This window comes from Pantherophis guttatus, chromosome 6 (genome assembly GCF_059756535.1).
Source record: "Pantherophis guttatus breed Tessera chromosome 6, ASM5975653v1, whole genome shotgun sequence".
Taxonomy (NCBI): domain Eukaryota; kingdom Metazoa; phylum Chordata; class Lepidosauria; order Squamata; family Colubridae; genus Pantherophis; species Pantherophis guttatus.
Window position 1 is genome coordinate 10,248,166 of NC_142068.1, and position 27,584 is coordinate 10,275,749.

The 27,584-nt window shown below is 40.9% G+C and overlaps 1 protein-coding gene across 1 annotated transcript; it reads left to right on the plus strand.

The window, feature by feature from the left end:
• The first annotated feature begins 15,088 nt into the window (after positions 1-15,088).
• On the plus strand, positions 15,089-25,819 carry LOC117678790 (fetuin-B-like). The gene is made up of 7 exons (XM_034440294.2): positions 15,089-15,356; positions 17,008-17,118; positions 18,335-18,422; positions 20,020-20,186; positions 21,064-21,177; positions 23,851-23,940; positions 25,520-25,819. Exons 1-7 carry the CDS (start codon positions 15,144-15,146, stop codon positions 25,655-25,657), a joined length of 921 nt encoding a protein of 306 aa, XP_034296185.2. The 5' UTR covers positions 15,089-15,143; the 3' UTR covers positions 25,658-25,819.
• The last annotated feature ends 1,765 nt before the right edge of the window (positions 25,820-27,584 follow it).

Here is a 27,584-nt window from a genome sequence, read left to right on the forward strand (position 1 = left end):
AGACAGAGAGAGAAAAAGAGGGGGAGGGAGGGGGAGAGAGAGAAAGGGACAGAGAGAGAGACACAGAGACACAGAGAGAAAGACAGAGAGAAAGAGAAAGAGAGAGAAAGAGAAAGGGAGAGAGAGAAAGAGAAAGAGACATAGAGAGAAAGACAGAGAGAGAGAGAGAGAGAATATTCAGAATCAGTATTTCTTTTTGAAACAGAACTCACATTAAAACTGGAATTGTTCCTGAAAACCTACTACCCTGTTGCGCTTTTCCAGAGCAAAGTTTTTCATTTTTCCATGAAAGAAGTGGCGTGATGTAAGGGATTGAGTGGCAGCAAACACTGCAATTGGCATAACTGAAAGGCTTTTCAAACATTCCTGCAAAACATTCAAAGCCCTTTTGTGACATCTTGTGTATTTAAAAAGGATCACGTGTAAAGTTCAACAAATTCTGTTGCATTTATAGATCTTTATTCCAGTGATGGGTTGCTACCGGTTCAGCCCGGATCAGGTGAACCGGTAGCGGCAGTGGTGGGAGGCTCTGCCCACCCGCCTGGATGTCTCTGCGCATGCGCACGAGTGAACTAGTAGTGGATTTGAAACCCACTACTGCTTTATTCCCAACAGAAGACAATCTTCTCCTGTGCCTAAAGACTATCATAAGAGTTTTCACCTTCCCTCCCTCCCTCCTTCCTTCCTTCCTTCTTTCCTCCCCTCTTTCCTCCCTCATAGACGGAAGGAGGGAGGGAGCAAGGAAGCGAGGGAGGAAGGAAGGAAATTGCATTGATTTAAACTTTGGATCTTCTGCACCAATGCAGAAGATTGGGGCTTGGCTGTGCTCTGATTGGATGGGGGGTTACAGAGCACAGCCAAGCCCCTAACCAATCAGAACACACCTCCACCCAATCAGAACACAGCCAAGTTCCCACCCAATCAGCTCACACCCCCACTAGCAGTTAAAAGGAAGAGACAGCTGCGATCTCACATTGCTCCTGGAAGCACGAAGCTGAGAACACCAGCCTGAAGATGACGAATGAGACTTCGTCGAAACATCGCCAAGACACTTCCAATTTTACGTGGGAGAAGACCCGAATAACCAAAGACCTACATACAAACACCCGCGAAAACCTGAGAAAACACACACACACACACACACACACACACACACACACATATATATATACACACATTCTCAACTTCCTTATGAATATTACCTATTTTTGTTTTTCCCAAACCGCATAATATTCCGAATTGTCTTTTTCTTTTAATTCTAAAGTTAGTTTATTCATTTCAGCACATTCAAACATTTTCTGAATAACCAATCCCTCTGGTGGTAAGTTATGTTCCTTCCAATATTGCGTGAACGCAATTCTTGCTGCTGTTAGTATATGTAGGATCAGATATCTTATTTTTTTATCAAATTTAGTTTTTAACTAAATGATTCCATAGGTAGCTGCTGCACCATATGTGATTGTCTTTTTAGTTTACTGATGTTATCTTAACCAATGGTGCTGTCCTGATTACAGGAAGTCATCGGTTTTATGACTGTAATTGAACCTGCAATTACAGCTGACATACATGATAATCATCACATGACTGTGCCTGATTTTTATGACCTTCTTTCAATGGTTGTTCACTGAAACCCTAAGATGTAACCAAGCTGGGTAATGAAACATCTGTAAGAAAACAAGTCAAGCTGCAAGAAAGGAGAGGGAGTCAAGCTATTCTCCAAAGCACCTGAGGGCAGGACAAGAAGCAATGGGTGGAAATAATCAAGGAGAGAAGCAACCTAGAACTAAGGAGAAACTTCCTGACAGTTGGAACAATTAATCAGTGGAACAACTTGTCTGCAGGATTTGTGAATGCTCCAACACTGGAAGTTTTTAAGAAGATGTTGGATAACCATTTGTCTGAAGTGGTGTAGGGTTTCCTGCGTAAGCAGGGGGTTGGACTAGAAGACCTCCAAGGTCCCTTCCAACTCTGTTATTAAAAAAAATATAAGAAGAAGTTCAGAGAGCACCAAGAACTCCATAGTTGAATCCAGAGCTACAAATAATAGCTCTTTTTTAAAAAAAGGCCCAGGTTTGGTCTTTATATAACCTTGCAGATTTCAGTCTCACTATTTCTTGCTGTTTGCAGTTTCAGATCTCTGCTTCCTACTGCATAAGGACTTCTTCTCAGCTCTGCCATGCTTCAAAGTCCCATTACTTTCACAATGGCATGTAAGGCTCAAATGAATTCACTCCAAAATTTTGGCGTCCCGGGTATGTTTTTCAAAAAAGCGTGCATTTTCCTCAGAACCTCGCCCCTTGCTGCAGTCTTTCAGGATATATATTTATTTATTTATTTATTTATTTATTTATTTATTTATTTTATTTTATTTTATTTTATTTTATTTGTATACCGCCCTTCTCCCAAAAGGGACTCAGGGCGGTGAACAGCCAAAATTAAAATACATACAATACAAAAGTTAAGATAATTAAAAGAGATTAAATCAATCGGCCTCCCAATTTAAAACCCCCAAGTCTATAAAATTTAAAAATCCCATTAAAAAACCATTTAGGCTAGGCCGGCTTGCTGGAATAAATAAGTCTTCAGGGCCTTACGGAAGGTCCGGAGGTCCGGGATCAGTCGTATTCCAGGAGGTAGCTCATTCCACATGGTGGGTGCCCCCACAGAGAAGGCTCTCCCCCTGGGGGCCGCCAGCCGACATTGCTTGACCGAAGGCACCCTGAGGAGGCCCTCTCTGTGAGAGCATATTGGCCAGGATCCATATATTATGGAATCCTCAAGCAGATTGTTGAGCAACTGCACAGAATGCCTTCTCTCAGAAAACAATAAAACAGTTGAAAACATCTTGCTCTATGTCTCCTTCCTTCCTTCCTTCCTTCCTTCCTTCCTTCCTTCCTTCCTTCCTCATGGTTGAGATTCAGATCTTTTGATTATGTTAAATTCTGCTTCATTATTAAATCAGTGAGTCCTCAACCTACTGCTAGTCATTGTGACCTTTTGAAGTTAGGCTGGATCTACCTGGGGGCAATTTATGACCAGATTCAAAGTTCCGATGGTCATTTCCCCGCTCCCCCAGGTCATGTGATCAAACTTTTGGCACTTGTCAACCAGGCCACTTTTACGGCCATTTCCAGCATACTGTGGTCATGTGATCATCTTTTACAATGATTTTGCCCTTCAAAAAAGGACATTTACTTCCAGTTTTCAGCAAAACCACACTGATAGGGTACCATTGGTTCACTTAGTGACCTGATTCTGATTCCTCAAACATTTTGAAAATGTTTGCAAGCCAGCATTAAGAGGGAAAAAAATTAAAAATTATATACAGGCAATAGCAAACTATTCTGAACTTCTTGTCAATGAAACTACATGGATGGGTCCATGAGATTGCCAACAGTTGAATTTGAATTTGCCTCCAAAAAGATAAGATTCATAGCCACACTTCCCTGATTTTAAGAATACTCCCATCTGATCTTACCAGAGACATTTAATAAAGAATTGCAATATTTAATTGTGAATGTTTTAATAGCAGCTAGAATTGTATTTGCCAAAAGTTGGAAAGGAGAGAAGATACCTACTGATGAAGAAATTATTAAGAAAATGTTGGATTGTGCTAAAATGAGTAAATTGACATTTGAAATAAGAGAACAGGAAGATAAACAATATTATTTAATATGGGGTTTATTTTATCAATGGATAGATAATAAAACATGGAGATGAAATATGATATATGAAATGAAATTAAGAATAAAATGTGTAAAAATTTGTTTTTTTCTTAGTGGAAAAGAAACATGTGTCATATATTGATATCTTGAAGAGTTTGTGAGCACGAAAAGATTTTAACCGACCGAAACACTGTCTGTAATTGTTTGAAAGGATGATGCTTTTATGTTGTTTTTTGTTTGAAAAATAAAAAAAAAACTTTGGGGAAAAAAAGAATACTCCCATCTGAAGTATCAATATTTTACCTCCCAGACTTTAAGCCCCTGTGGGTAAATATTAAGACTTATTGTCTAATTTTTTTTTTAGTTGCTTAAGGTTAGGAGTTTATCATTTAAACAAATGCTTTGCATTTGTATTCTTCTACTAAAACCCTCCCTAAAGCAAACACGGATATTTCAGTCTGGGTGCACATTAACAATAAAGTATTCCCTAGAAGTGGTTCTCTACAATACCTGATGATTACTTAAGGTGTTGTATTGATTGATTGGACTTTGCTTCCGAGAACTCTTAACGGGGTTGACTAAGGGTCACATCCTGCAGGCAATAAGATCTTCCGTAACTCAGCTATGACTTTTTGATGGTAGATTGTTGGTCTTTTCAACTTTGTCTCTATCAAAGAGACCCCTTCTTCTAAAATCCAGGTGATTGATGTCTGCCATCCCTAAGTGTTCTCTGTTCCAATATTGCATTGAGTATTCAGGCATCTTATACCAAGTGTGTCATTGAAGTCTAGTACATTTTTCTCCAGAATCAACTAAAATGGAATTGAATAGTTTCGGCAAAGCCAGCTTTTAACTGATGTAAACCAAGCCATCACTTTTTTTGCCACAATAAAGCACAATAGTTTGGCATAACTTCTTATATAAGTCTAGGAATTGGTCTTCGTTAGCTTAGGTTTAGGACTTAATATATTGTAGGAACCAAGCCATTTTAAATTTGTACCCTATGACTGTCATTAAGTGTTGTACCTTATGATTCTTGATGAACGTATCTTTTCTTTTATGTACACTGAGAGCATATGCGCCAAGACAAATTCCTTGTGTGTCCAATTACACTTGGCCAATAAAAAAATTCTATTCTATTCTAAATGACGGCCAGCTACTGTATATTACTATTATAGCTGTAATAAATCTTTTTGAAAAGAAATTAAAGGAACAGTAATAATTCCACAATGAATCAGCACTGTAAAGCGGTATATAAATCTAAGTTGCTATTGCTATCAACCTCAGAAGGATGGAAGGCTCAGTCAACCTTGAGCTGGTGAATGTTCTGCCCCAGCTACGGACCTCAAAGAACGCAGCACACACAAAATCTATACAAAGTTTATTTTACTCAAATAACTCAGTCTTTTTCAACCAAAGGCTGTTAATAAACTGTCTTAACAGCCTACAAGAATTCTAAGATAAGGTAATCACAGTCTTATAGGGTTGGCAGAAAGCCCAGAAGCAATTTTGCGGAGAATCCAAACGCAAAGGAGAGTGAACTAAAGTTGTTCCCTACAGTTTGCTGCAATCGGGGTTCCTCCTTAAATAGGCTAAGGGAATGGCCAATTAGCCCCAACCCTTACTTTTGAGGAGACCTCCTGCTGAGGAGCCACTCCTGCCTTTTGGCAGCTCTGCGCGCTCGTGCATTGAGAAGAGGCTCCTCCTCTTCGTCCTCTTCACTTAAAGGAGCTTCTGGAGGTTCTGAAGGCCCTGGCTGAATCCCCACGTCTGGCACCACATCTTCTCCAGCCTCCTCACTGTCTGACTCAAGCGCTAGCTGCCTCCTCGTTGTCGGAATCAGCTACAATCTGCACAGGCCGCTGACGGGCCATAACAGTGAGAATCAAACTGCTGGCAGTCAGCAAAATTAGTCTGCAATACTGCACTACCACTGCGCCTGATGATAGTGTCTATATCTCCATCTTGTAGAAGTGGACAGGAACCACACAGAGATACGGTTCCTGTACCCACTGCACAGGAATTCTCATATCATCCAAGAAGCCTGGTGTTCCAATCTTTTCTTAAGAACCTCCAATGGTGCAATACACATAACTCCAGAATTCAGGCTGTCCCAGTTGAATAAAAACCTGTACAGTATAATTTAGCATTTTCCAGGCCAACCTATGAATCGTAATGTTAATTGTAATTTTCCAAAATTTCACAGTGCATTTCCTCATGAACCGAAACTATATACCAATAGGAATACATTAATTAACATAATAAGTTCACCTTTGGGACACCTGAAAATAGCTTCCTTCTTCCAGGAAACTATTCAGCCACCTCTAGAACAGCTGAATCAGTGCAGCCTGAAAGAGAAAAAGAATCGTTGGTGCTCTGAAGGAGAGCTGTTAGAAATTAACATCAATTTCTTTCTTTTTTATACAGTAATTGCAGGGGTGGGATCCTGGGGGTTCAGCAGGGTTCGGGTGATTCTCTAGCCAAGGATTGCCGGGGTTGGGCAAACCCCCAAATGCCCCCCCTAGCTGGCAAGCCGATCCCACCCCTCCCCTCCCAGGAGTCTCGACGCAGCCCGTTCTTCATTCCAAGTAAGTGCTGGGGCCGCACGAAAGGTCTGGTAGAGCATAAAACGGGCCTGTTTCCAGCCTCTGGAGGGCCTCCAGACCTCGGGGGAAGCTGTTTTCTCCCTCCCAGAGGCTCAAGGAAAGCCTCTGGAGCCTAGGGAGGGCGAAAAATGGACCTCCCGGAAGTTCTGGAAGTCCGGAAATGGGTCTGTTTCTGGCCTCCAGAGGGCCTCCAGACCCCAGGGGAAGCAGTTTTTACCCGCCCGGAGGCTCAAGGAAAGCCTCCGGAACCTGGGGAGGATGAAAAATCCCGCCCCCACTGTGGTGCAGGTGGCCGACTAGGCCATGCCCATGGTGGCCCCGCCCATTGCTAAAGGATCTGAGGATCCACGCCCATTAGCAACAGGGCCACAAACCCGTTGCTAAAGGATCTGAAGCCCACCCCTAAGTAGATGCCAATGTGGTTATCTCCAAGTGGTAATTTTTAAGATCTGATAAAGAAAAACTTTCCACGGTGTCCTAGAAGGATTAAGTAACCCAAGAATTACCCAGATGGAAGTTGAGCTTAGTAACTATTCAAAATTACGATGGTTTCCAGCAAAAAAAAAAAAATGCATAAGAGGTATAATGGCTTCACTTAAAGACCACAGCATTTGCTTAATGACTGGTTGCAAAAAGGTTGCAAAATCAGGCCTGATCACATGGTGTCCCACTGAATAACTGCAGTAACTTATGGAAGTAATTCCAGGCTCCATTACGGTTATAAGTCAAGGGCTCTTTAACATTGGAAGCATTGTTTTTCTGCAACCTTGATATTACATTCATATCCCACCCTTTCCCTATCACTGTCCATAAGACCTCCTTGTTGCAATATTTTCAGGATCAGACTCAATAAAGATAATAGAAGTTAAAGCTTTAAATATATTTCTTTTTAATTATGATAGGCATTCTATATTCACTGAATATTCAAGGTAGAAGCGACGAGAATGGTGAGGGTGGCTCCTTATATATACAAGGGGTGGAGCTAGGAATGGGAGTGGTAAGTTATGAATACATTAAAGTCCAAAGAATAAGTTAACCTCTGATGTTCCATATATACATTATTTACACATTGGAGAATAAGGCATTTACATCTGACAAATCCCCCTCTAAATGCCGGTTCGTTACACAACACCAATTACATTCTGATTCAGGACAATATAATACATATAATTTAGAAGTTAAATATTTATGTTGTTTAGAAGGTAAGGGTTTTGTTAATATGTCAGCTAATTGTTCAGAAGTATCGCAATGTATTGCTTTAATGAATCCGTCTTGAGACAGTTGTCTCACATGCTTAAACTTTATATCAATATGCCTGGACCTTTGTCCAATTGCATCGGATCTGGATATTTCAATGGCCGCTTTATTGTCTTCATGCATAATAAATGGTAAGGTGGGTTTCTTCCAAACATCAGTGATCAGATCATTGAACCATACAAGGTTATTTGCAGCTTTGGACAAACAAACATATTCCGCTTCTGTGGTAGAAGTGGCTACTAGTTCTTGTTTACCAGTATGCCAGTAAACTGGACAATCATTCAATAGAAAAACATAACCAGAAGTACTCTTTCTGCATGATGTATCACCAGCCCAATCTGCATCAGCATAACAAGTAATTTTTGGTTCTCTGTCATTATTGGGTTCCAACATTAAACAAAAATCTAATGTACCCTTCAGATATCTTAGAATTCTTTTGACAGCTTCCCAATGATACAAGGTTGGTTTACTAACATATCTTGACAATAGATTGAGAGGTAATGCAATATCTGGCCTAGTCCAATTAGATATATAAAGGAGTGAACCTATAACTGATCTGTAAAATGTGTTGTCTTTAAACTCAGGGGAAGATTCATCAGTGTTTCTAAGAAAATCAGTTTGCATAGGGGTGTCACAGGTTTTAGCATTATTTAAGTTACATTTGTTTAGGAGTTCGATGATTTTATCTTTCTGTGTAAGTTTGAATCCCCTTTTAGTTTTGTTAATTTGCACACCAAGGTATTTATTCACTTTACCCAGAGATTTCAGTGAGAAGTGTTCATTTAACTTATTTACAAAGATTTCCCTGCTCTCTTTATGCTTTCCAATGTATAAAATATCGTCCACGTAAATTAATACAAATTCAATATGATCATTACTCTTTTTTACAAAGAAACAGTTATCAGCAGTGGTGGCGTTGAAATCCATGGTCTTAAGTACTTTTACCAAGCAATCGTACCATCTTTTGCCGGATTGCTTTAATCCGTACAGACTCTTATTTAATAACCAAATTTCGTTCTTATTAGTGTATTGACTGTGTGGTGCTCTTACATATATTTCCTTATCTAATTTTGCATGTAAGTATGCGGTCTGTATGTCATATTGGAATACGTCCAGATTGAGTGCAGATGCTACTACAAGGGCTGTTTTGACACTCTCTGTTCTCACTGTGGGTGAATATGTATCAGTATAGTCTTCTGGATATTTTTGTGCATAGCCTTGTGCAACTAGTCTAGCCTTGTATAAGGTATTGCCTCCTTCTAAGTTCTTAATTTTATAAATCCACCTGGTACCTATAATTGTTTTATCCTTAGGTGCGATCGCAGGTGTGAATACATTTAATCCTTGTAAACTTTCCATCTCTTTTTCCATAGCTAGTTCCCATTTTTCTCTTTCTTCATGTGGAAGTTTCAATACTTCTTCATATGTATTAGGTGTTATTTGTTCTCCATTCATATGCATTATGTAATCTTTGTATTTATTTGGTATTTGGTTTCTATTGTTTCTAATAGTTCTTTCAGGCTTGCTATGGTTATCATGCAAATATCTAGCTTCCTTTTTTGTTAATGTGTCTGTCTTTATTTTATGCTGACTATTAGTCCAAGTTTTGGTTTTGTTCTTACTTTTGTTAATATTTTGATTTTCTGTTGTTCCTTCCTCGCAAGATATCGTATCTTTACATTTATTAGGAAATATTTCATTAAGGTGCAATTTTGACCAATTGGCCTGTTCATGGAACACAGCTGTTCTGGATACTATAAATTTGTTATTACTATCAATAAATCTGTACCCTTTGGTTCCAGTTTCGTATCCCATGAATCTTAATCTCCTGGATACGTTTTCTCCCTTTCTCCTCAATTGTTTAGGTATGTGTACGTCTGCAGTGACTCCAAATATGTGCATGTGTGATAATTTGGGTTTTCTATTGTACATTACCTCATATGGTGTCTTATTCACAATACTGGACCAGGTTCTATTTTGAGTGTAATTCGAATAATGTAATGCCTCTGACCAAAATTGTTTGCCTAAACCAGCATCCTCTAATGTGCACCTAATCATGGTTTGTAGTGTGGAATTTTTCCTCTCTGCAACTCCATTTTGAAATGCAGAAAAAGGATTGGACGTGAAATGTAACATTCCTCTATCCTTTAACCATTGGGAGAATTCTTTAGACATGAACTCACATCCCCTATCTGTCATAATTTGCTTTATTCTGATATTATGTTGTGTTTCTATACGTTTGTAGAATTCCTTAAATTTCTGAAATGTTTCATCCTTGTGCTTTAATGTGTAAACAAAACCATATCGGCTGTAGTCATCCACTATTGTTAGGAAGTAACGTTTTCTATAGGTAATTGAGGGACTTAATGGACCAACTAAGTCCATATGTACCAAATCAAAAATATTGTTAGTTGATCTGTTAGATTTTTTTGGTCTGGGACTGGTTTTTAGTTTGGTGGACTTACATACTGAGCATTCCAAATAATTTTCACAATTTTTTATTTTGACACCTTCTGCGTGTTCAGTCATTTTTTGTACTACAGGAAAGCTTGCATGTCCTAACTTCCTGTGTAAGATGTGAGCACACTCATCATGAATTGGTTTACCTATTTTTGGTTTCTTTTCCTTGTATGTGTTTTTGTGATCATGAGTTATTCTACACTCATCATTGTCACTGTTACTGACATTTTCATCATCTGCTTCAATACAATCTTCCATATTTGAATCAATGTTATGTAAACATCTTTCTTTAGTTATCAGATAGGGTAGACCTCCTTTTATCATTACAGTACCTACATTTGTTTTGTTCTTTTCTATAGTTGCTTTCCCCTTTGAGAAAACTATATTGATATCAGATTCTCTGCTTAATTTTATGGCACTTAGTATGTTGTGAGGTATTTCTGGGATTAATAATACCCCCTCTATTTTCCCTAGACCAGGCAAGGTCACATTTCCTTTGCCTAGTACTTGAACCTTTTCTTGATTAGCTACCTTTATCACAAACTTATCTTCTATAAATGAAGATAATATACTTTTGTTGTTGGTGGTGTGATTTGTTGCACCAGAATCAATAAGCCAATTGTTATTCTCATCCTGCTGTGTTCTGGTGCTGTCTTGTTTATTTAGCCCATTCAGTGACCCAGATTTCCTCTCTTTTGAATTTTCTCTACCCCCTCTACCTTCTTTGTAATTTGGTGGGCTTCTATATTTGTGTCTATCTGTGGAAGATTGTCTGTAATTATATTTGCTCCTATATTCTGGTCTATGTCTCTCTCTTGAGACTTTGGGGCAGTCTCTTCTACTATGTTCCCTGGATCCACAATTGTAGCATCTAAAGGCCTCATTATGTTTATCTTGAAAGACTACTTTCCTAAAAGGTTTGTGGTCTGTTTGGTTACTGGATCGATTTTTTCTTGAATTGTCTTCTGCTATCAATTTGTTAGATAGACTTTCTATGGATAAATATCCCAAATTAATGGTATCTAAGTGTGACATAAAGCTATCCCATGATGGATCAAGTGAATTGATAATAACACTTTTCATTGTTTGATCTGAAATCACTTCCCCCCTCAATTGTAGCTCAGCTCTTATTTTGTTTAGATTTATCAAATGCTCACTTATAGAAACCCCTGGTTTTACTCTAGAGGAAAAGAAATCCTTAGACATTCTTGTGGTTGTAGCTACGCTATCGCTGTGAAATAGATTAAACATGCATTGAATTATTTCTGATACAGTTAGGTTTGGTTTGATGCTATGATACATTGCAGGAGACACGCTAGATATTATTATGAAAAATGCTCTATGATGTAAACAATCTATTTTTAAAGTCCAAGGTCTTCTTGGAGGGCTAGTTATAAAGAATAGTAAATTTTCTTTCATGAAAATAACCTGAAGCTGTTGATACCACTCTTGTAAATTAATGCCATCAATTCTAAGTTTTGGGAAGTCACTGGGTAAGTTACCTACATTATTCTGTCCATTACTTACAACCTGGGGCAGTCCGTGATCTCTCAAGTGCAGGAAATTACAGAACGGCATTGGGATGCTTGCAATGAGTCTGCGCGGTTCTCTGGCCAGTTCAAGTCCTTCTGGGTCGTCTACGTAGTTTCGCACATGCGCGTTGTTCATTTCTTCTTTGGTGGCGTCGTGGAAGGTTCTCTCCCTTTCAGCTCTCTCGATCCGCTCCTCCTCAGATGAGTCGGTCTCTGGCTCGGTTTTTGGGGTTCTGGTGGTGGTGACGGTTCTTTTCTTCTTTTTGTGTGCGTTGGTATTCGATTTTGTCTGTGGTGTAGGGCGAAATCGGCATGGCTCTCTGGGCTCGGGCGTCGTCGCTTTCGAAGTCAGGATGGGAGCGTGCAGGTCTTGAGTCGCCGGTTTGATTTCTTGCTTCTTCGTAGATGTCTTGGTAATTTTCAGTCTTGGCCCAAAAGCAGCAAAAAGCGTTTTCATTGCTGATTTTACTTGAGATTTTGTTAAATCGTCTTCACTTTCTGATTTTGGATCATCTGAAGAGTTTGAGACTTCTTTCTCACTTTCTTCGTCTGATAGTGTTTTTCGCGCCAGAAATTTTGAACTGAGCGTTTTGATTGGCTCTGCTCCATTCTCTTTTGAAGTTCGTTGAAACCAAGATGGCTGCCATTCAAAATTTCGCGCGGGATCACATCTTTTCTTTTTAACAACTATTTTCTCAGTAGTCATCTCACTTACGATTTTTTGATCTTTGGGTTTTTCTTTAATGACGTTTTTCTCTCTCGCTGCTCCGCTGTTCTTCAGCATCTCCTGGAGGTCCGCGATGAGACTTTCATCATTCTTTTGGCTTTTTAGTATCTTTAATATCTCTGACCTGAGTTCGTTATTTTCTATTTCGATTTCTTTCTGGTCATTATTTTCACTCATTAGTTCTTCTTCTTCAGTGGTGTATTCTTCGGATTCTCTCGAAATCGCATTGGTGGATTCGTTGATCATCTCTTGATCAGTTTCTATTTCTTTGCTGTAGGCCCTGGTGTTGGGCCTATCTTTCTTGGACATTTTTAATTACTTATTGAGTCAATTAACCATCCTCTGCTACCAGCTTGTTGCAATATTTTCAGGATCAGACTCAATAAAGATAATAGAAGTTAAAGCTTTAAATATATTTCTTTTTAATTATGATAGGCATTCTATATTCACTGAATATTCAAGGTAGAAGCGACGAGAATGGTGAGGGTGGCTCCTTATATATACAAGGGGTGGAGCTAGGAATGGGAGTGGTAAGTTATGAATACATTAAAGTCCAAAGAATAAGTTAACCTCTGATGTTCCATATATACATTATTTACACATTGGAGAATAAGGCATTTACATCTGACACTCCTCCCCCTGAATTTCACCCTAAATTAAAACAACAACCTGTAATATAGATTGAATTGAGAAATAATGGCTGGCCCAGAGTCATCCACTGCCTCTCAGCAGTTCAGTACCACAAAATGCATACTACTAATTTATAATGAGCTAGTAATCAGGGAAAATAGACAATACTGGGGGAGAGGGAGAGAGAGAGAGAGGGAGGGAGAAAGACACATTCCCAGTTGGTCTTCACATCAATGCATGTCTTGTGACTAACCACACAGTTCTGTCCTGACTACATGTTAGTCTATGTGCAGCTCCGTATGGAGCTAAACCCACCTATCCTCCAATACAAGGGTCACCAACTGGTGGTCCGTGAACCACTGGTGGTCCGTGAGAAAATTTTGGTGGTCCGCAGAAAAATTATTTGTATTTTTAATATTGCACCAAATCAGGGGTCCTCAAACTACGGCCCCTGGGCCAAATACGTGCTTGTGTTTCTGCAGAAAGTTTCCCCCTTTGGGGTCTTTTTGTGTGGGTCGGAGGGGGGCAGAAATTCCAACTTGGCTTTGGGCAAAGGCTGGAGGGAAGTGTCACTGGTGGCAAAGAGCCGGAGGGCCTCGTTCCAGTGGGACTGCATCATGGCCTGGAACTGGCTGACCATCTCAGCCCACTGAGCCTCCAGGCGCCGGTACCTGGCCTTGTACTCCCTTAAGTCTTCCCTCTGCTTGGAAAGCCCAGGCTCGTAGTCCTCAGTGAGGTGCTTCTGCTGAGCTTCCTTCTCGGTCAGATCCGATTTGAACTGAGCCAGCTGTTTTGCCAACTCTTTCTCGTGGTGGCTGCTTAGCTCCAACAACTGCTTCCTGTTGGGGCCCTAAGGAGCCCGGGCGAGCAGGCGAGGAGTGGATAGGAGGGGAGGGGTGAGTAGAGACCGGCGAGGCGCCCCTCAATGTGAGTGACATCAAGTTGGCAACACCCACTCAGTCACATGACCACCTAGCCACGCCCACCCAGCCAGTCATTAGGCAGATCATATTAGTGGTCCACGGGATTTAAAATTATGAATTTAGTGGTCCCTGAAGTCCAAAAGGTTGGAGACCCCTGCTCCAATAAAACAGACTGCGTGCGTAGATCTGAATACTTTATTGAAAGAACAGGATATGGTGAAACTGAGGAAAATAGGGATACATACAACGAGAACCAAAAATAAGACAGACCATATTGAGTTACTGCTAAACATAACAATGAATAAATACAAGCAATTTAAATCTCACCAGCGATGCTCTGTGTGTGGGATGTGGATTTGTTCTTGGATGACCATGTGCCACAGATTAAGATGGATTCTTCTTTGTGCTTCTGCCTTCTCCAAATGCTAAAGGAAAATGGAGTCTGGTTTCCCAGCATGCATTTGGTTTGAGAGTATATATATATATATATATATGTAGGTCTTTGGTTATTCGGGTTTTCTCCCACGTAAAATTGGAAGTGTCTTGGCGACGTTTTGACGAAGTCTCATTCATCATCTTCAGGCTGGTGTTTTCGGCTTCGTGCTTCTAGGAGCAATCCTAGAAGCTGAAAATACCAGCCTGAAGATGATGAATGAGACTTCGTCGAAACGTCGCCAAGACACTTCCAATTTTACGTGGGAGAAAACCGAATAACCAAAGACCTACATATAAACACCCGTGAAAACCTCAGAAAATATATATATATATACATATATATATATATGTGTGTCTTCTTAAGTTTTTGCGGGTGTGCAGGGCTGTAAGGATTTTTAGAAGATTTTAAACTGGGATTTTAACCACGATTTTAAATATTTTAACCAACTTATTTATAATGACGCGGGAAAACACCCGAGATTTTAATTTTTTGCATATATATATAGCCATGACACACACTCACAGTGTCAGACATTTTGCAGTGAATGTATGAGCCATTTTCTGACCAGCCACACCCACAAGGTTATTTTACCATCAACAATACTCACAGTATAAATTATTATACATTAGTGACACTTTTCCAAGGAAAGAAGGCAGGGTTCTTTCTGCAATGAAACTGGTTTGAATCCAAGAATATGACCGCAGATGAAAATTTCCCTGCCAAGATACACTCTTTAAGTCACAGGATGAAGCCTAAAGGTGTGGTCCACCATATCTTTATAGTAGAAGAATAAACATTAGTTATTGATTAATATCAAAGTATATATAGAGGGAGATGGACAAGGCTCTTTCAGAACCTGGCTCTTCTCAGCATAGTTCCAGTTTCTGCCTTCCCTGATCATGCAAAAATGTCCAAAATGGTTCTTTATATTTCATTCTTAATTGGGATACAGATAGTTCATACGTTGGCTGCCTCGACAGCTTCCTTTGTTTACCCGTCTTGCAATTCTTTGGTGGTAAAGGATGCTGCAGAAGTGGCCCTTAACAAAATCAATTCCAATCGGAAAAAAGGCTATGTTCTTGGCCTCCAGCGTATTTTCGATGTCCATGAACTACCCCAGGTAAGATCTCCGCCTTCTGCTGAGTTTTTCCTTTCCTTCCATTCAAAACCAGCTATTCTGCTGTCAGATTATGGAAGCACTTATGTATCTTGGCAGAGGGGAAAAAAACTCTGCAAAAATCACTTGATGGCACCCAAGAGATATAGCTTAGATTTGGTAGCCCTGATAAAATGAGAGTAAGTGGGAATTTTTGTTCGTCCTACATACTAGATGCAGGGCCAGCTTTACTGCAAGAAGAGCAATAAAGAAGACTGGGGGCGAAAATATATGAAGAATGGTTGCAGGAATATTGGATATGTCTAGTCTAATGAAGAGAAGGACTAGGGGTGACATGATTGCAATGTCCCAATATCTAAGGGGCTGCCACAAAGAAGGGGGGGGGGTCAACCTATTCTCCAAAACACCTGAAGGCAGAACAAGTAGCAATGGATGGAAACTAATCAAGGGGAGAAGTAACCTAGATCTTAAAATAATTAATCAGTGGAATGACTTGCCTCCAGAAGTTGTAGGTACTGTCATGTGCCAAAAGCGGGGGTCATGCCAGGGGGGGTATCACGCGCATGCATGGAGGGGCAGGCTGAATTGAATTATGGGTGTGTGCAACCCCCTACGCTCCCCCTGCTTTTGGCACACGATGGCAAAAAGGTTATCCATCACTGCTATATAGTCTTTTTCTGTCCAACTCTCCAACTGAACAGAGCTTAGGGTTTATATATTTTCAAAGATGTGATTGGTGTTCTAAATTCAGAGAGCGGAAATTTAAACAAGGGACGATGAAAAGAAAAAGCTTGAAAGGCATCTATATTATACGACCTGTTCTTTGCACACCAAAGTAACCAGTTTATTCTCGATGTAGTAGTTGCTATCCATTGTAACATTAAAATACTGGGAGATTCATCCTGAGGCCTAGAAGTTCTCTTCCTCTTCATCAAGGAGCCTTGGTGGTGCAGCGGACTAAAGTGCTGTTAAGTAGCACTTAGCTGCCAGCTGCCTGCAATTGCTGCAAGTTCAAATCTCACCAGGCTCAAGGTTGACTCAGCCTTCCATCCTTCCGAGGTAGGTAAAATGAGGACCCGGATTGTGGGGGCAATAAGCTGACTTTGTATAAAAAAGAACACTGCTTAGGGGGGACCGAAAGCCCTACTGAGCAGGTATATACAAAAGTATGAAGGCTATTGCTTAACGCATTGTAAGCTGCCTTGAGTCTCCGGAGAGGGGCGGCATATAAATCGAACCAATAAATAAATAAATCAATCAAAGATTAAGAGGTGGTATTGCAGCATCCCAGCAGAATTGCAAACATTTTAGGCATGTGCACAAGATGGCTAAACAGGTTTTTTTTTTTTTAGTCATTAGTCTTGGATCACAATGTTTGCATTACTTGGAAAGCAAGATGGATGCCATATCGATGGAATAAATAAATAATTAAAATTACTTGGACCTCTTGTCCTTTTTAAGGAAGCTGCTGGATTCAACTGAGAGCACAGCTGGCTTCTTGACATCAAGTGAAAAATCGGCTGACCTCCTGTCCTTTTTTTTCTTTTTTTTTCCTAATGGTGATTTGAATGTTAATTTATTTCCATCTAAATGTGCTTAAGGTGATTGATACCCTGATTCGGCTTTTCAGGAGTTTTTCTTTGTCTGTCCATAGAAAAATGGTGATTCTCTTTTCTACCTCACCTTGGACGTCTTAGAAACCGAATGCCATATCCAAAGCGGGAAAAAATGGAAAGAATGCAAATTTAGAAGTGAACAGGGAACAGTAAGTAATCGATGTATTTACTCAAAGAACTACCAACGGGGTTTGGAAGGAAGTCGAATCTGGGTTTTGAACTGGTTTACAAAAGAGGTGGAAGGAGTCACTCTACTCACTTGCCCTGTTGCAACAAATCTCTCTCGTCACAATAGCCCTCACCACTTCTCCCATCTTGCCACCGGTTCCTTGGCATGTCTGTGCTGAGGATAATTCCCTGCACTGAAATGCTATTTCAGTTCAATGGCATTGTACTCATGAAGTTGGAATGGCATTGGAAGGGAGGGAGACGAAGGGATCCAACCTCCACTCACAGCACGAACTCAAGGGACAGCCTTCCTGACCGAGGGCTCTCAGAGCACCTGGTGGTAAGGTAAAGCTATTTAGGGACAGAGAGATCTCATAATTTCTCTTGCCTGTCCTGCTGTCCCACTGGCTCTTACATATGGGAAGGTTCTCTGAATAATCAATCTGAATTTCCTTCCTCCAACGTAAACTCGTTCTTCCATGTCTGTATCCTGGAAGAAGAGGAAGCAGTTCTCGGCTATCTTTTAAGTTAGTGATGGCTAACCTTTTCTGGACCGAGTGCCCAAAGCATGTGCATGCACCCAAACCCACAAAATGCAATGTGCATGCACCCCGCGCATGTGCCCCACCCCCCACACATGTATGGGCGGTCACCATGCATGTGCCACACCGCCTGCACATGTGCCCCATCCCCTGTACATGTGCTCCGCCCCATGCATACACGGACAGCCTCCACACATAACATGCCATCACACGTGGCTCCCATGCATGCGCGTGCAACTTCCGCATGTGCCCCGCCCCCACGCATGCATCCTGGGGCCCCGCATACATGCGCAGCCCCCGCACGCACCCCCACATGTGCACACAGCCCCCGCATATGCGTGGCAGAGACCCGAAGATCAACTGGCCGGTGGGAGGCACGCACGCATGTGCAGCAGAGCTGAACTGGGGCAATAGCTTGTATGCTATCAGAGAGGGCGCTGCATGCCATCTCTGGCACGTGTGCCATAGGTTTGCCATCACAGTTCTAAGTGACCCCGTTTTTGGTATTGAAGGTGGCCCTTCCCCCTTCCCCCTCCCCCCTCAGTCCATTGTCAAACAAAACATTCACATTTCCTTCAAGGTCTCAGTTTCATTATTTTCACCATTGGGAAAATAATTGGGTGGCCTTAACACTAACTATTTTCTCTTGCTCCAGATGTATGGCCAATGCAAAGCAGTAATTCAGTACAACGGGAAGTCAAAGAGTTCGTTCGTTTACAGTCATGGCTGCACTTTACGCTCGTGTATGTATCTTCCATGTTTGTTGCATGTAGGTTTACAAGACATATCGATCCGGGCACATATATCTCTCAGTCACAGTTTAACAGATTTCCCTACAGAAATCAAATAGATGCAAAAGTCCCAAAATTGTATTTTAAAGCCTTGCTTCATTCTTCAGGGTATCTTAAGACTACATCTGTAGTTTCATTTTGGTCTGTTTCTCAACCACAGGTGCTATTTGATCCCGTTTCCTTTTCTACTGTATATATTTTTGTTGCAAGTTTATTCATTTTTACCCAGTTTTTTCTGAGTGCATTTATATTGATCTTCGTTTGACAGTATAGCATTGAGAGCCTATAAAGTCGCCAAGAGTTCGACACCACTGAACGGTTAAAACCACTTCTATATTGATCTCTTACACAATCTTAATGCCTACATTTCTGAGCAAACCAGAGGTGGGTTTCAGCAGGTTCTGACCAGTTCTGGAGAACCGGTAGCGGAAATTTTGAGTGGTCCAGGCTGCCTCCAAGAATCAGGCATGAATAAATGGAAGTGGGGGGGAAATCCAAATTGAATTTATAGTTGGGGATTCCAGTCTCATGCTGGAGGCAGAAGAGGTTTTGGGTAATGAATCCTCTTCAAGCAAAACCACCAAGCTTAGAGAGCACCAAGGACTTCACAGTCCCACCCTGAGCTATAGATATCCTCTTCTATTGGTTCCCACCTTCAGATTTGTTCCCTCTCACAATGACAGACTTCACTGGTTCCCCGCTGTTGACTGTTGTGTCAGGTTGCTAAACAACTATTTCATTTTCATTTCACTTTATTAGATTTATATACCGCCCTACTCCCGAAGGACTCAGGGCGGTGAACAGCCAAAGAGATAAAACACACAGACTACAAAATTTAAAAGACAATATAAAAACCCATTAAATAATTTGGCCCAAGACAAATTAAAACACCCCCAATATTTTAAGACAAATTTAAAAATTTACAATTAAAAAGGGAAGTTAGGCCAGGCCAGCCTGTTGAAATAAAAAGGTTTTGAGGGCACGGCGGAAGGTGGTAAATCCGGGATCCTCCATATCTCCGGGGGGAGCTCATTCCAGATAGCAGGTGCCCCCACAGAGAAGGCTCTCCCCCTGGGGGCTGCCAGTCGACACTCTTTGGCCGATGGCACCCTCTATGAGAGCGTACTGGCCGGTGAGAGGCTACTGGTGGCAGCAGGCGGTCCCATAAGTACCCAGGTCCTAAGCCATGGAGCGCTCTAAAGGTGGTAACCAAAACCTTGAAGCGCACCCGGAAGACCCGGAAGACCACCGGGAGCCAGTGCAGCTCACGCAGGAGAGGTATTACATGGGAACGCCCCATTGCTCCCATAACCACCCGCACGGCTGCACTCTGCACCAGTTGGAGCCTCCGGGTGCTCCTCAAGGGGAGCCCCATGTAGAGAGCATTACAGTAGTAATGCTGTGATCCTCACTAGATACAAGTTTGAGAGAGATGGCTTATTTTCAGGCTGATCCAAGGTTTCTGTATTTCGCTTCATTTAAATGTACAAGCTCAAATTCAAATGTATCGCCTCACCATTTTAAATAATACTTCTTTGCTTGTCTAAAGTTTCTAGTTCTGTTATTACACGCCTTTGCCCCGACTGTCCACGACCCGGAAATCCTTCCGAAGACAGTTTTCAGGAGGTAGCAAAAAAGACCCTGGCCAAATTCAATGCTGAAAGTGGCCGCAATTATTATTTTGGCCTTGTCGATGTCACCAAAGGAAAGTCACAGGTAAGGTTGAAGTGGAGTATTTTTGAGCAAAACCTTAATCCTGTAGCTTTGATTTGTATGAGAATTGCTACATGCCAAATATAGAAATTAAAAAAGATAATAGAAATAATCCCAGAAGAGCAGTGGTGGGATTCAAACAATTTTTACTACTAGTTCCATGGGCGTGACTTGGTGGGTATGGCCAGGGGGTGTGACAGGCAGCACCTCCTGCAACCCCCTGGGAGCAAAAATGGGCCACAGGGGGGATGCGCTGTGCTCCCCCCGCACCCTATTTTGGGCCTAGGAAGCCTCCCTGAAGACTCCTGGGAGTGAAAGCAGGCCGCAGGGGGAGGCGCGCTGCCCTCCCGTGCCCTGTTTTGTGCCTAGGAGGCCTCCTTGCACTTACCTAGGAATCAAAATGGGGCATGTGGGGACTCCTGGAAGGGGCGGGGCAGGGAGGGGAGGGGCCAGCCAGCAATTTAACTACCGCTTCACCCGAACCGGCCCGAACCGGCTGAATCCCACCACTGCAAAAGAGGATAATTTATGTCTACATTATTGCCAAAGAAAGTGCATAGACAGATTCACAAAGTCTGCAGGGAATCTGATGTAAAGATGATTTTAATTTTTATCTGCCAGAGGGCTTCTCTGGAGCATCCAGTTTCCCATATGGATGGGTCTCTGATCTTTGGACAATGTGACATTCAATTTGATTAATATTCTTTTATTAGTGAGGACACTTAACAATGTCCTACCAATTCTCCAGGACCTAGTGCTGAGTATTATGGGGACTATTCTGGAAGGCATCAGGCTGATAAAGATTGGCATGGCACCTAAATTATGAGGGCACTTCCTGCAGAGAATGTGACCCACTCTAACAGTTTATGACTTTCTACAGTGGGTTGTAGGTCCTTCCTACTTCGTAGAATACACCATCCGGGAGACTTCCTGTCGCAAAAGTCCACCTGTGTCTGACATCACTCGGTGCCCTCTCCTCTCATCTGAAGCTGCAGTAAGTATTCACAACATTACATAAAACCTAATCCGACATCATGGCTCAATGCATTCCTTCTCAAGAACCAAATTTTCAACTGCTCATACAGAATCATGTCCTTTATTCATTCATATCTGCCGGACTCAATGGCTGCATTTATACAACATTTAAATTTGCCGGATTGGACAGTCTGTTGGAACATAGAAATTATCTTAGTTTGCTGTATAAATCAAGCTATCCCATTATGTCATGTTATAAGGTTATTAGTTTGGCCATTGCATTGTGGAAGGCTGAATGCTTATTTTCTTTTCTCGTATAAACAAGAGGTAGATTTATTACACAAACAATACATCCCTAATATATTAAGTGCATTCTATGCAAATTCATATACCTATTAATATTATATTATATTAACAAATGACATACTATTTACAGTACTCAACAAGGTTGCAAATTTCCCTTTTCCATTGTTCTTAACCACCCACCTTCCTTAGCAGTAAAGATAACACAGCTCTCTCTCTCTCGCTCTCTCTCGCTCTCTTTCTGTCTTTCTCTCTCTCCCTCCCTCTTTCTCCCAACATTCATCTTCTGCACCTTCATCATTTCTCTTTTTCTCTCTCTGCACCGCCATGTTGTCTCTATGATCTCAAAGTCCCAGGGGACGCAAAAGGATAAAAAAGGAAAACTCACACAAAAGCTCATTAGTTTGGACATAAATTCTTGAGTGAATACAGGAGTTGGGTTTTGCTCGCCTGTTTAGAATTCTATTTATTTATTTTTATTTTATTTATTTGTCAAGCATGTTTAAGGTAACAGATATAAGTATAAACATGATTATGAATACAGGAAATGGGTATGAATAAATGGGGGACAGTAGGACAAGGACAGTAGGTGGTTGGTATGCTTATGCACGCCCCTTACACACCTCTTAGGGAATGGGGTGAGGTTAACAGTAGAAAGTCTAAGCTTAAAGTTTTGGGGGTTTGGGGAAGAAACTACAGAGTCAGGTAGTACATTCCAGGCATTGACCACTCCGTTGCTGAAGTTGTATTTTCTGCAATCGAGTTTGGAGCAGTTTACCTTGAGTTTGTATCTATTGTGTGCTCGTGTATTGTTGCGGTTGAATAAAGCTATCTTTATAAATCAAGAACAACTGGGAGACAGATGCTAATATCAGCTATATTAGCTATATAGATCTAGAAACAAATAAGAGTAATAAGTAATACCCAATGGTAGTTGACTGGAGAGAGGTGAAATTCCACCACTTACTATTACCGTTTAACTTTTATTTCATTGCTGCTGATTTTGAATTTACAGTTTTCAAAGTTGTATACTTATGTTTTTATCCTGTTTTAAGATGCCAGATTTTCTCAGGTCACTGAGATGGGCAGAATATAAATTTAATAAATAAATGAATGCATAGTAATCATCCCACTTCAAAGCAGCAGAAAAGGTTAATATGAAAATCTACTTCCAGGTCACACTTTTATCATTCAACCTGAGGACATAATCTAAAATGTCCACCTCAGTGGTGGGTTTCAAAATTTTTTACTACCGGTTCTGTGGGTGTGGCTTGGTGGGCGTGGCATGGCTTGATGGGTGTGGCTTGGTGGGCATGGCAGGGGAAGGATCCTGTAAAATCTCCATTCCCTCCTCACTCCAGGGGAAGGTTACTGCAAAATCCCCATTTCCTCCCAATCAGCTGGGACTTGGGAGGCAGAGAATAGATGGGGACAGGGCCAGTCAGAGGTGGTATTTACCAGTTCTCCGAACTACTCAAAATTTCCACTACCGGTTCTCCAGAACTGGTCAGAACCTGCTGAAACCCACCTCTGGTCCACCTTCTAGAAATGGAAAGGAGGCATAGAATTAGGTTGGAATGGAGTTTGGTAGTCTTCTAATCTAAACCAAACATTCCTGCCTGGAATCTTCTTATCATCTCAGAAAACTGGCTCTCCAACCTTAAATGATGGACCTCACTTAACAACTGAAAGAAAAAGGTTGTTCCAGTTAGTTTGTATCTGAATTCAAGCTTAGTCATTTATTATTTTCCAAACCAACTTATGAACCATAAAGGTTAGTTATCAATTTCCAAAATTTTGCAGGAGAATTCTCCAATGATCATGGAGTATATAACTATAGGAATATAATCCTTAAATTAACAACATTCATATCTGGAACACCAAAACGCATTTCCTGTTCTGGAAAATCTGCTTCAGGAAATCCATAGAATGGTTGAAAAGAAAGAATTTAAAATTCTAAGAAGCATAGCTCAGGAATTCAGCTTTCCCAATGGAGGCTCCATCCACTCTAATGGGACCACAGAAGTATTAGAGTTTGCAGCAATTCAATCAGCACACAAGTAAATAATTCAGCAGGATTCATTTATATAAGAAACTTCTGTATATACAATACCATACAGCAGAAGCCAGAACCAGAACTCAGAATCCAGAAATTCCCCATTGGCTGACCTGGTACCATGTCTATCCCAATTCATGAACTCTCATACTGACAAGAAGCCATCATTTTAAGGAGGAGAATTGGCATGCCAACCATAGGGAAAAATGGAGAATTCCCTTTGATAGAGAATGTCTGAACAACCACATCTACTGCTATCCAACTGCATATTTCAAATCTTGGCAGATTAAATTTCTTGGTTTTTGTTGATGAAAACTTTCTCTTTTGCTCTAGGAGAGAGGTCTATGCAAAGGCTCTGTGATAAACAAAGGGAAGCAATTTCAGGAAATTGTCGAAGTAAAATGCAATTTATTCCCACGTCCGGTAAGTTCCTCAAACAGCTATGATCTGCAGAAAATATTCATTCCTGGGTTGTTGAGCATAGTTTACATTCTAAAATGCATTGACCAGGCTTTGTCCAACAAACCAACAGATTTTTCAGTCAAATAATAACCCATTACATCATTGGTTAAGATGTGGTTTGATTAATGAGGCAAAGTTGTGCTGAATAAGTTTGTTGTGAGTTAGGAATAGAATAGGAATTCTTTATTAGCCAAGTGTGATTGGACACACAAGGAATTTGTCTTTTTTTTTTAATTGAAAAGTTTTATAAGAAATACAAACATTTTCACCACCACCCCACCCTTCCTTCCCCTCCCTCTCCCCCCCCACCCCCCTCCCTAGACTTCCCAGAACAAGCACAGGGTATAGCATTCACAAATCAAAAACTAAAATATGCTAACAAATTATTACATTTCATATTCTCCCTAGGTCCTTAACTCCTTATAACTCAAAAAAACAAACAAACATAAACTACTTAAAATTATTTCATTCATAAGCTATATGAATATTCTTATTCGGATATTTCTTCTGAATATAATCAATCCATCTTCTCCATTTCGATATATATCTCTCATTTGAATGGTCTTTAAGATACGATGAAATTTTTGCCATTTCCGCCAAATGCACAACTTTTAATGTCCATTCCTCAAGGAATTTGTCTTTGATGCATATGCTCTCAGTGTACATAAAAAGAAAAGATATGTTCGTTGAGAATCATAAGGTACAACACTTAATGATAGTCATAGAGTACAAATAAGCAATCAAATCATACTAGGAAACAATCAATATAAATCGTAAGGATACAGCAACAATTTACAGTCATACAGTCATAAGTGGGAGGAGAAGGGTGATAGGAAAAATGAGAATATTAATAGTAATACAGTAGTAATGCAGACTTAGTGAATAGTTTAACAGTGTTGAGGGAATTATTTGTTTAGCAGAGTGATGGCGTTCGGGGAAAAACTGTTATTAATAATCTTTATTATATTACAATTTTAGATTCTGTCTAAAGCCTCTGGAGTGAGGCAACTTATAACTCTTAAAATACAGTAATGAAATGACATGGAATTGAACAACATCCCCCCGCCCAATTAAATAGATAGAGAAATACATTCAGAGAAAATTGTAATGTTATATGAGAAAGACCTTGGGAGATGGCGCAAAGAGATGCTTCTTAAAGAACAGATAGCCAGCAGCTGCATAATGGATGGAGAAAGAGGTTTAGTAGGGACTCTCCCTAGTTTCTTGAACTGTAAAGGATACGGGAGGTTTGGCAGATACGTATTTTCAGATTAGCACATTTATCTTAACGTAGCCTTAGAGCAAAGTAGAATTAGCTCATCTGGACGGGTTTCCTGTCCATCCACCTTGTAAGACTGACAATAACTAAGATCCTACCTATGAGGAAGTATAGTTGGAAAGGTCTACCATTGTCGCATCCGGAGAGCAGAAGTTATGAACACCAGCTTCCTTCAACATTTCATGAAATAAGTAAGCATAATCTATAATCCAGTTATGGTCAACCGCCTAAGCAACTTTTCTGTATCTTTTGTCTTATTAGAAACCCCAATCTCCTTACTCATTCAGGCAAATCGTGCAAACCATCCCTCCTTTCCCCAAAGGATTTTCAAGATCATCTAAATGCCCAGGAGACGTCGCAATAGATGTCCAAGGCCTTCAACTCCCCACCAAGGGATAAAAGCCCTTGAACAAAGAGTGATGTATAACACTGAAATCTTAATTCAGAGGAAACCTTCCCCTCCCTTCCTCCCTCCCTTCTTTCCCTCCTTCATCAGAAATTACAAAGAACAGCAACTACTTTTCTGCTCAAGGAAATATTAAAAATATTCAATAAAAGAAACTATCTTTGCAGTGATTATTTCCAGGGGTGGGCTGCTGGGGATTCACAGGGGTTTGGGAGAACCTCTAGCTAAGATTCTGTGCAGTTTGGAGAACCCCAAAATCCCACTCCTTGGTGGCCCTGCCCTTCCCGCCCCTCCCAGGAGTCCCCATGCAGCCCGTTTTGGATGCAGGCAAGTGCAGGGTGCGCACAGAGGCTCAGGGAGGGTGAAAAATGGGCCTACCGGAGGTTCCAGAACTCCAGAGGGGCTTCAGAACCTGGGGAAGCCATTTTCGCCCTCCCAGAGGCTCAAGGAAAGCCTCCGAAACCTGGGGAGGGCAAAACTCCACACACCCCCACCGCTGCCATGATGCAGGAGGCCGATTAGGCCATGCCCACCATGGCTACGCCCACCCATCAACCGGGCAGAGAACCCCTTGCTAAAATTTTTGAAGCCCACCCCTGGTTATGTCAGAAATCACAAGTTTTTCTTTTTCCATTTTCACTTTTGAAGCAGAGGTATTGTGGATTTAATAAGACAAACACAACTTTTAGATTAATCAGAGACAAATTTTATATATTGCGCAATAGGTTCAAAGCTCTGTACATGAAGCGTTGAACAAAGACAGAAATTAGGTACAATGGTTTTATACCCTTCTAGACAAAGGATTCTGTTAACTCAGCAATTCATATGGTCATATACATTTGTCATTTTTAATTGACATTTCCTAATTACTGAGTTTCTTTGCAAAACAGTTATAATTCTTTTTGTAGATTACTGAAGCATAGACTCAAATCATCCTCTGACAATAGACAACTTTTAACTCATGTGGATCACCTTGACCTAACCAACCTTTAAGCTGTATGTCATTAGAATGTTCCTTTCTTCTGACAACTTAGAGGCCTCCTAGAGGAACCAAAAGGATTTTGGCTGAGTTTGTACTTTTTCCAACCGGATGCATTGCTTTTTAGAATAGAGTGAATAAAAAGTTATCCAGTGGTCATCTATCAGAGCTCGCTTCATTTACATTAGAGGCACAGCCCAGGCACAGTATCCTTCCTGTGCAGGGGTGGGCTCTACTTACCTTTACCACTGGTTCACAACGAGATCGCGCGCATGTGAGAGTGAAATGAGCGTGTGCGCCTTGCTTCTGCACATGCGTCTTGCTTCTGCGCATGCACCTTGCTTCTGCGCATGTGCAGATCACTGATAACAACATCTGGGGCGATGGGTGGGGCCTCCCGCTGGTTTTACTACCAGTTCTTGCAAACCGGTCTGAACCGGGGGCAACCCACCACTGTCCATGTGGCAATGACAGACATTTTTACTGTTGTAAGGAGCAGGAAAATTAAGATCACCGGTAGTTTTGAACATTTAAAAAAAATAAATAAATAAGAATATATAAGGTGGTTATGAACACATGGTTTTCCCTGGATGTTTCAGACTTAAAGCTTGGAAAAATGCTCTTTCAAATAGACCAGTAGAAGTTGATATATAGAAATCCAAACATTTCTATACTCCTCATATGATACATAGCGCTATTTTCTAGCTCCACATTGCACCATCTCTTTATTTGTCCAAAAAACAAAAATACAGCAAGCGTAAACAATATTACAAAATTGTAAGTGGTTATTTAGACCAGAATTTGCATAATGGCTGGGGGATTCTAACATTGAGGTCCCTACATTGTGGTGTTACCAAGGTTGTAAAATACTGAATTAGGCCACGAGTCTAACTTAGTATTGGTGTGGAAATCCCATTTAATGCATCCCAGAAAAAGAGTCT